The sequence below is a fragment of the Doryrhamphus excisus genome, chromosome 16 (assembly GCF_030265055.1).
Source record: "Doryrhamphus excisus isolate RoL2022-K1 chromosome 16, RoL_Dexc_1.0, whole genome shotgun sequence".
NCBI lineage: Eukaryota > Metazoa > Chordata > Actinopteri > Syngnathiformes > Syngnathidae > Doryrhamphus > Doryrhamphus excisus.
Window position 1 is genome coordinate 15,381,640 of NC_080481.1, and position 10,748 is coordinate 15,392,387.

General features: G+C 37.9%; 1 protein-coding gene across 1 annotated transcript; it reads right to left on the reverse strand.

The window, feature by feature from the left end:
• Positions 1-4,113: 4,113 nt before the first annotated feature.
• On the reverse strand, positions 4,114-9,498 carry LOC131104756 (thyrotropin-releasing hormone receptor). The gene is made up of 3 exons (XM_058052259.1): positions 9,413-9,498; positions 6,132-6,963; positions 4,114-4,686 (listed from the first exon to the last, which is right to left on the reverse strand). Exons 1-3 carry the CDS (start codon positions 9,421-9,423, stop codon positions 4,291-4,293), a joined length of 1,239 nt encoding a protein of 412 aa, XP_057908242.1. The 5' UTR covers positions 9,424-9,498; the 3' UTR covers positions 4,114-4,290.
• Positions 9,499-10,748: the final 1,250 nt, after the last annotated feature.

Consider the following 10,748-nt stretch of genomic DNA (forward strand, 5'->3'; position numbering starts at 1 on the left):
ATTATCTTCTGTTTTAATTTAAGTTTAGACTGGATTTCAAGATAGATTCAACAAAATCAGCTAGGTGCTCTTAACATTTCTTACCTGAAGACTGTCCTGAATTTACCAGCTCAACGGGGAGCCCAAGTCTTGTGCTGGAAGATACAGCCATCCCATCAGTCAGCATCCCATTGGGAGCAGACAATGCAAGTGACTGTTTTATTATGGTCTTATTTGTCTATGAAACATTTAGCTACTAGAATGACTTAGTGTTTCACTATAGTTGGATCTGCTGAGCGCACAGCAACGTTATTCTCTGCCTCGGGGGGGAGTAAAAGTAAAAAGGAATCGACAGCGCCAGCTCTCACAACCATAACTTTGGTTCAATTCCACCCTCGGCTATCTCTGTGTGGAGTTTGCATGTTCTCCTTGTGCATGGGTGGGTTTTCTCCGGGTACTCCGGGTTCCTCCCACATTCCAAAAACATGCTAGGTTAATTAGCGACTCCAAATTGTCCATAGGTATGAATGTGAGTGTGAATGGTTGTTTGTCTATATGTGCCCTGTGATTGGCTGGCGACCAGTCCAGGGTGTACCCCGCCTCTCTCGCCCGACGACAGCTGGGATAGGCTCCAGCACCCCCGCGACCCTCGTGAGGACAAGCGGTAGAAAATGAATGAATGAACACGATCAAGTGTTTCTGTCCTGCATTGACTTTGCTTGTCGCCGGAGTACACCTCCACAACCTGGTGTGCGTGCACAACTGTGGAAGCTACTACCAGCCTTTGCTTATAAGCGGGGGTCATTTAATGATAGTGCTTCGAAAACAAAGCTTCACTGTGATATGGAAGTAACTATACATGCCACTGAAGATATGAAACACAAAAAAGGGACCAGCTTCATGTTATGGGAGATTACTATCAATAATAATGACCCAGCCATATTGTTGTAATGTCAAAGATATTATATAGAGCAATCTCGTTCTTCTGGATTGTGTGTTGAATGGGTGAATTGCTTATAAATTGTACATCAGGAGTTTTCGCTCAGAGACGCCTGAAGTGTATCTAACAAAGAATCAATAAGATGAATGATAACACCTGCAGCAATTAGCTATGCGGTGAAGCTGCAACATATAATGTACATGCTTTTCTTTTCCAGTGTCCATATATACTTTTTTTTTTTTCCCTTTATTTGGGCAAATATGTGAAACATTACAGTGCATTTCTTACATCAATCAAAATATAACTTTCCATTATTTACATTTGTATTCAACTATCTGATCCCAAGCCCAAAAGGAGTAGGCTGAAGCAAAAGCTTATAAATGCCTACCCCTTTTTGCAGGATATAATCATGTTCATGCCACTGTATTGTTTCCCCTGTTATTATTATCATTGTAATATTATTATTATTATTATTATTATTATTATTATTATTATTATTATTATTATTATTATTATTATTATTATTATCATTATTATCAGTATTGTTATAATCTTTATCATTATTACCATCATTATAATCATCATTAATATTACCATTTTCATCATTATAGTTAAAAATTTTGTAATTTTTAATTTTTAATTATTTAATTTTACAGACATCTTTGCAGGATATAATGCTGTTGATGCCACTGTATTGTTTCCCCTGTTATTATTATCATTGTAATATTATTATTATTATTATTATTATCATCATTATTATCATTATTGTTATAATCTTTATCATTATTACCATCATTATAATCATCATTAATATTACAATTTTCATCATTATAGTTAAACATTTTGTAATTTTTAATTATTTAATTTTACAGACATCATTGCTTGTAGAGTGCTGTATCATTTCATCTGTTATTTTCTGAAATCTGCAGTCTTTGTGTGTCAATTTATTAGACCACTTTTTTGTGACATTTACTTATTTTCTGGATTACATGTGTCTAATCTTATGCATTAAAAAACAAGAACCTGAGACTGTGTCTGGACAGGTGACCAACCCAAACATCAATTTCTTCTTGTTAAACCCTACCTGAGGTTTTTAGATGTGTTTATTAGTTTGTGTGTGTCTAGTCTTGTGCATTGCACTTTCAAATATACTGCTTAAAACAATATATAATTTTCTGCTCGTTATCACTATCAAGCATCCCTGCTTGGTGTGTGTTGGCCAATCAGCTCCTTGCTTCGGTTCCTCTCAGCTGTGTTCATGTCCACTGTGCATTCTCCACATAGCAAAGAAGTAGCAAATGCAAATAACAATGCTGAAAATTCCAAGCGTGATTTTATCACACAATCACATCAATGCACAAAAACTAAAGGGGACAAAAATGCCTTCCATATAAGAAATATAATATATTCCATTAACATTTTCCATTCAGCACATCTAACTCCATCCCTCGACTATGGCATCCTGTTAATGTATGTGGGGATTTCGAGCCTGGAATGTTTAATAATAGAAATACAACAGTACAAAAACACTAAAGTAAATTGCATTACCCCGAGCTATAAACAAAAGGGATGTTTTCTAATTATTATTCTAAGTCAGTGTCCTATCCTTTCATGTTTTGCATATTGCTCTGCACAGCTTCACCGAATTTAACATTCATGTTGGCATTTCTCTATTTCCATTCCCAACAGAAACACTCTGCATGCTAAGTAAAGTGGATAACTATGGCCATGCAATTTTTTTTTCTCCACACTTTTCAATTTATTACTCAAGACGCATAAATCTTTCAACATCACAATAACCATTCAGGGAATCCTCTGGTGAAGATACAGTATAAAACTACTGTTATGTGGTATTTATTTTGCTTGATATTTCAGGTTTTCACAAGCCTCTCGTATAATGTCAAGGGGCAATTAGCACAACATGCATGAGTGAGCGTGGAGATGTTGCTATGAGACTGCCGGCCCATTTATACTATGATGTACTCTTTTGTGATGGGCTGTTCAAAAAGGTGTGACCGGCTGCGTAAGTGCATGTGTGTTTTTATATGAGTCACTTGTTTGAGTCACCGACCTACGTACACCGTCTAACAGGTCAAGCAGACTTATTACGTTTGATTCATGTTCATGTTAAAGGTTAAATAACTGTTAATAGTTATCCTCCCTACCCGTGTGGAAGTGGTAAGTTTTTGGCTATTTAAGTTTAAAGGAAATAACTTGAAGGCTACCGTTTAGGTCGCTAGCTCTCTAGTTTGCGAGTTAGCATGTGTCTCAAGACCCTGCAGTTGCGCAATATGTTGTAAATAAAAAGAGTATAAATGTGACTATAGTCGTGTTTTGTCATGTTTACAGGGCTCTAATAATGCTTTGTTCATTTTAATCTGAAAAAAATAATTTGTCTATTTTTCATCTTGTGCAGAAAAATAAAAATTAAGATATTTGAGAACAGTGGAATGTTTTATCAGAGCTTTTATTGTAGAAAATTGGAACCAAAGCACTGAAAAAGTTTGTATATTTTTTTGTTTTTAATAAATGCGTTTGTTTTTTTTTGGAAAACCTGATGCGGCCCAGCCTTGCCCAGACCCTAGCTCCAGTGGCCCCCAGGTAAATTGAGTTTGAGACCCCTGCTTTAAAGTCATATTATTATAACCGGGTCAAAACCGACCCTAACAATACAGTGGTCATAATTTCAACCAGACCATTTTAAAATGTAGTAAAAAATATTTTTTATTTTATTTGTTTTATTTTGTTGAACTAGAGTTTCCCGACAGAGTCAAAAAGCCTTGATGCAATAAACAAATGTTATGTGATTCTTTTTATGCATTAAAATGTAAAACGGGTCGGTGCATTGACAGCCTGTCAATAGCAGCTCTAACTCCAAATTTAGCTGGCAGTTCAATGCAAAAATCAGCAGAGAGATGTAAAAATATACAAAAAACGGCTAGTTGGCCACTCTTATAACAAGGTAGCATTGTACATGACAATAAAAACGATACCTGCACCGCGCCAGTCCGTGATAACTCAAACACAGCGACAGTAGATAACAAATAACTTTTGGTCTTGCTACAAGAGCCAACTTTGACTGCCCTAATATTAATACATGGATTACATAATCACGATACACAAAACTAAATGCCTCTTGACAACATTTTTATTCATCAGTTATTAATCAGTGACACACTTATTGTTGTGTTGGGGACAATTGCTTCGTTAGGATTCATTTCCATGATAATACTATTCAGTGTCATATTGAGCACAGAATATACACTGTAATGATATACATATTTATAATAAAATACATGAACACAATGTTTGTTTTATGTACGCTAATGCTTTTTACCGTTGTTTGATTGGATCATGTGACCATATTAGGATTACACATCACAGGAGCTAGGATCATCATCTGTTGAATTTAACTTCTTGACGGTGCGGCCGTTGACCTCCTCTTGTTCTGTGACCAGCTCATTGCTCTCCTGGCAGGAATCCTTCATCACGCTGTAATACACGGGCACGTTGTACTCCTTCGCTTCCCCTTTTTGCCGCCAGGCGCACTTATAAAGCTTCTTGAAGGAGGCTCTGAACTTCTGGGACATGAGGTTGTAAATGATGGGATTAATGGCGCTGTTGGTGTAGATGCACATTCTGCAGAAGAGCAGGAACCACGTGTTGTTGTATGGCGGCTCGATGACGGAATTGACCACCACAAGGGTGCGGTACGGCATCCATAGTAGAGCGAAGAGGACGACCACCACTGCCAGCATCTTGGTTATCTGGAGCGCCAAAGACAAATCGAGTAAGGACCAATTCTATACAAACGATTAGGCGTATGATACTTTTACTTCTAAGATGTTCAAATGTCAAAAAAAAAAATATCTTAATCGAAAACAATGTGTCAAGTCAAGTTTATTTATATACCCCTTAATCACAAAAGGACTTTACAAGCTGGTAACTATCCACGACATCCCCTGATCTGAACCCCCATCAGGGCAAGGAAAAACTCAAAACCCCATTTGGGCACATATAGACAAACAACCATTCACACTCACATTCATACCTATGGACAATTTGGAGTCGCCAATTAACCTAGCATGTTTTTGGAATGTGGGAGGAAACCGGAGTACCCGGAGAAAACCCACGCATGCACGTGGAGAACATGCAAACTCCACACAGAGATGGCTGAGGGTGGAATTGAACCTTAGTCTCCTAGCTGTGAGGTCTGTGCGCTAACCACTCGACCGCCGTGCAGCCATATACAAAAGTTAATTCAAATAACATAAGTCCAGTTCAGACATCCAAAGCTTCCTTAACTATGAACCATATAAGGATGTCTGCCGTCTGTGACATCACAAAGGGGCAGCTTTACCACGCCTTTTGAAACCGAGCGTTTTGATCCATCCCAAACTTCTTTGAGGGCTCACTTCTAAATGCGTTCCAAATTCCATTTAACACGAGAATATATTCTAACTACATTTATAGGTCAGAAAAGTGGAAAAAGCACAATTTTCCATGGCTTGGTTGATAAAGTATGTGATTCCCGACCCAAAGGTACCTAGTTCAATTCCTGCTTATGCATTCATCATGTCCCCTTTAACAACTATTTAAAGAGCAGTGCCACAAAGCATGATGGCACTAGACTTATTTGGACTTATTTTCCCCGATTGTGGCAAATTAGTAAAAGTTGTATAGCGCAGCGCTTGGATCCAGACCCAGAGACGGTTGGTTCGATTCTTGATTTTAGCTCAAACTACCAATTTACTCGTACTTTCATTCTACGTTTGAACGTATTCCCACAGCATTTCAGCCCAGCTTCAGCTTCTGAACAGCTGTATTAATTGTAAATTTTGACTTTTGCTTATAAAATAGATTATACAATAGACGATAATGCATTATCATTGCAAGTAAAAACCTTTAATTAAGCACAAGCGGGTGCAGGTGGTGCTTACATTCCCACGGTGGTGTAGTGGTACACGCTGCCTTTTGTGTAACAGCACAGGCTTGGATCCAGACCCAGCGACGGTTGGTTCGATTCTTGATTTTAGCTCAAACTACCAGTTTACTCGTACTTTCATTCTAAGTTTGAACGTATTTCCACAGCATTTCAGCCCAGCTTCAGCTTCTGAACAGCTGTATTAATTGTAAATTTTGATTTTCGCACCTTTTCAAAGCATTCAGTTTTACATTTAGTTTTCCCACCACCCTGTTTACAGTACCGTACCTGCTTCCTTGCAGAGACTGCTCCTTTGTGACTCTTCTTATTCTTGCTGGAGTGACCTTGGTGAACCGACCCCGCCATGGCTTTATCGCTGAGATGCGACGGCAAAGGGCTCATGAAGAGAATCCTGGCAATGAGACCGTACAGCACGGTTGCCACCATGAGGGGGATCACGTAGAACAGAGTAAAGTCCAGGAAGTAGATCGGCATGTAGAGGCTCCTGGAGACACGGTAGCCACAGGTAACCACCACTCCATTGGTGTAGACGGTTTCATTGGTGTCTACCAGAAAGAACCACATAATGCAATAGAGTGATGTGAAGACCCACACTCCGGCTATGATCCTCTTGGCCCTGGAAACGGTGCACAGGAACTGAGCCTTTATGGAGTGACAAATGGCGATGTATCGTTCAATGGTGAAGGCAGTGATGGAGCAAGAAGACACATTAATGCCCAGGTACTGCAGATATGTGATACACAAGCATCCGGTGTAGCCGTAAATCCAGAAGGCTACCACATCGGAGATGTTGGGAAGACCAGCAGCCAGAAGAACAATGAGGTCAGCCACCGCCAGACTGACGAGGTAGCAGTTAGTTGGAGTCACCATGTGTTTGGTACGTAGCACCACCAGCACCACCATGACGTTCCCAGCAATCCCAACTCCACAGATGAGGATTGTGAGAAATATGGTTATGACTTGCTCTTCCACGGGGTTCAGAGGCATTCCAGTCATATTTACAAAGAAGGTGACATTGTGAACATTCGTTGTGTGATTCTCCATGTTTGAATGTTGATCCCTCACTGCAGGTTGATCTTCAATAGCACCAAAAGGAATCCTGAAGACAAACAAAGTTTTTGGTTGGTATTGACCAAAGAAACCACAACAGTCTGTACTCAATTTGAATCTTCTCTTCTTTTATTTGACCGCTTTTAAAATCACAAATACTTCAACTTGCTGATGTAGTTTTATAGTATTGAACAAAGCAAAATTTTGTTCTCAATCAGAAATCACTCCACACTCTTTATTGTTCTCTGGTTCTACCATATCTAAACTTATTGTGTGGAAATATGGGCTAATAACTATAAAAGCAATCTTCACTCGCTAAATGTACTGCAAAAAAGGTCAGTAAGGATAATTCATAATGCCGCCTACAGAGAACATACTAAATCCTTATTTCTAAAATAATACTTAAACTTGCTGATATAGTTCTTCAAACAGCTAAAATAATGCATAAGGCTAAAAATAACCAATTAGCTAAAAATGTCATCCAATACTTCTCTACAAGAGAGGAGAAATATGATCTCAGGGAAGAACTACATTTGAAACACTTCTATGCTAGGACTACGTTATGCTAGCCATAGCATTTCAGTATGTGGAATCAAACTATGGAATGGATTGAGTAAGGGAATCAAACAATGCACAACGATGAGCCAATTCAAGAAACAATACAAGCAGTTGATGTTTGCTAAATACAAGGATGAAGAGTCTTGAACCAGTCATGATGTGCTATATATATCACTATATTGACACTTACTATGGTACACATTATGTCATTGGATGCTCATATCACCTTGTACTTCGGTACGAGGTGCATTATTAAAAAAAAAAAAAGTTTATACCATACTTTCAAGCCAAATGCTTCTTGTATAAGTGTTCATTCAAGGCAGTCATCAGTGAAATGAACACTGCAAAAAAAAAAAAAAAAATCACTTAAAATTTCCTAAACTGTATTATGGAAAGCAGGAAGTGAACAAATCCGGTTCGTCACTTTTTAGACATCTGTGTCAAACCCAAACAACAATAACAATTCCAAATGTACAATATCCAAATATGCAAGAAGTCTTTAATATCCCTTCCCAGCTATCCTAGCATGTGCGGTAGAGTTGCGCGCGCACACGTGATGAAGCAATAAAGAAGCTACCACCTGAAACTCACGGAAGTCGTGCAGTCATATCACCTCGTACTTTGATATGTGACAAAAAAAAAAAACTTAAACTATATTAGGAAAGCAGGAAGTGAACAAATGTAACAGTTACTGATTGTAAAAGTACCAGATGGAGGGGTAGGATTTAATAAGCTTTGCTTCTTCCTACTCCTTTTGGACATGTGGAACTGGGAACTGATTATGTGATGCATTCAATTGTAATCTGATGCATGTTCAAATGAAATTAAACCATGACTTTTCTTTTAGGTTCAGCAAAGATTCTTAATTTTCCATTGGTGAAAATGTGTCCGTGACAATCGAGTGATATAAAATTCCTTTTCCAAGTTCTTGAGCTGCCTTTCAGCTGGATTTCCACGACACGCTCCAATGACACCAATCCATTTTCTTTGCTCCCGAGTGGCACAATGCGAATACATATATTTATTTATATGTGATATGAATCTGCCGACACGACTGATGCGTAAATGGACAGATCGATGGCACACGTACGCACGCATACAAACACACTCATTTTCAGAAGGCGCTAAATTACGGAGAAAGGTCATTAAATATGGTCTGAGTACAATACATTTCAGGTACACAGAGCATTAGATAAGGAAAATGATTACCGATGGTCGCCTGAGCATTAATGTTAGACAATCAAGAGTCAATACAGGCATATAGCATATAATATTTGGATCATATATTATTATTGTTTACATGCATGCAGATTTCAGGATTAAATGTAAATGCATAAGTGTTTGTTGACAGTAATGGTGATGTAGCATCCTCATAGTTCGATATGTATGTACATACCTCGGCATTAACGCCACAGTCTGGTTCATTTTCGGTATAATAAGGAAAACAAAATGCAGAACATTAAAGTGCTTAGGTTTTGAGTTTAATGATTTAGAAAATGAAAATGCAATTCTGTTGTGTTATTCTGCAATAAATAACATTAATATTCCAAAATGTAGACCACTACCCGGGTTTGTGGAAGTGCATTGGAAAGCAAAATATGGGAAATCAGTTGGAAAAAAACAGGGCTTTCTGTTTGGTATAGCTGTGTACCGATTCAATCCAAATATAAATACATATACAGTATTTTTTTACACCCTTAAATGCTGTATCCTGTCACTTTTTTTTTTTAACCCCGCCATTAATAAATATGACTTTGGACCAGAGAGTCAATGACTAGAATTACAACTTGTGACTACTCCTAAAACTTCAAACAAGTAAGAAGTACATGCTCCATTATATAAAAAATAGTAAAATGAAAAAATCAAATAATGAATGAACTGATTCAAAAGGTGATAATAATGGAGTCAAATATATTTAAAAGAAAAAAAAATCTTCTTACCATGACTTCATCACATGGTGGGGTATAAGCGCTCGGTGTGAGATGGTGACGGTGCTCAGGTATGATTCACCAACATGGTGCGCTCGGTCCTCTCTCTATTTTCCTTGTGCAGCTCTCCCTCCCTCCCTCATACACCATCATATGCACTTGTCATGCGTTAGATTGTACAGCCTACAACTTAAAAATCAATTTCTGCCTCATCCAAGCTCACGGTGGCCATTGATGTTCCTATAAACCTTGTCATTATTCAGACAATAGAGGAGTTAGGCTGCAATTAACTCATTGTTTACTACAATGAACTGAAAGGGTAGCAATTATATGTTGTGGTTTTTTTTCCCGATTCCACCAGCAGAGTGGAAAAAAACACAATACTGACAACAAGGGCTGGGTCATATATCAATATTTTTAAATTATAAATATTTATTTATTTAAGCACAATATCAAAAAGCATATAGTTCATTAATGTGGAGGTCAAAATGAATCAAAATGGCGGCATCTGAATATAAGCTAGCTCTGTGTGTCTTGCGCCGTTTTTAGTGTTTAATAATGCTTTATTTATTACTTCCTTATAGTTTTTTGTGCCATAGCGACCCTTTAAGACTGCATAGCGGGATTGAACTGTGAAAAAGACAGTATAAAGGTTGCTGTATAAAGACGGTAACCACCATGTTTACGGTTTGTCGTCATGGGGAACGTGAGATGGAAGCGCTAACAGCGCTAACCCGGCTACAGAGAGACCAGGTGATAATAACACACAATACTGACAACAAGTGCTGGGTCATATATCAATATTTTAAAATTATAAATATTTATTTTAAGCACAATATCAAAAAGAAGCATATAGTTCATATCGATATAGATTGGATTTGATGTGGAGGTCAAAATGTAACAAAATGGCGGCACCCATTAGTATAAGCTAGCTCTGTGTCTCCTGCGCCGTTTTTAGTGTTTAATAATGCTTTATTTATTACTTCCTTATAGTTTTTGTGCCATAGCGACCCTTTAAGACTGCATAGCGGGATTGAACTGTGAAAAAGACAGTTTAAAGGTTGCTGTATAGAGACGGTAACCACCATGTTTACGGTTTGTCGTCATGGGGAACGTGAGATGGAAGCGCTAACAGCGCTAACCCGGCTACAGAGTGACCACACTGATTATTTCAGTGGCTATTGTTTATATTTTAATACAATTTTGTACACATATTTGGCTTCAACTTTTATCTAAATTTATAGTTTATACAAAAAATATCGGGATAGATATCGTATATCGATAATCTACCTAAATATATATCGGAGTATGAGTTTTGGTCCATAGGGCTACTTTGTTTGGTGGGTAT

Coding starts and splice junctions, on each gene's coding strand:
- LOC131104756 (XM_058052259.1), bottom strand. Junction 4,687..6,131: donor CAGTCTCTGCAAGGAAGCAG/GTACGGTACTGT, acceptor TTGGCGCTCCAG/ATAACCAAGATGCTGGCAGT.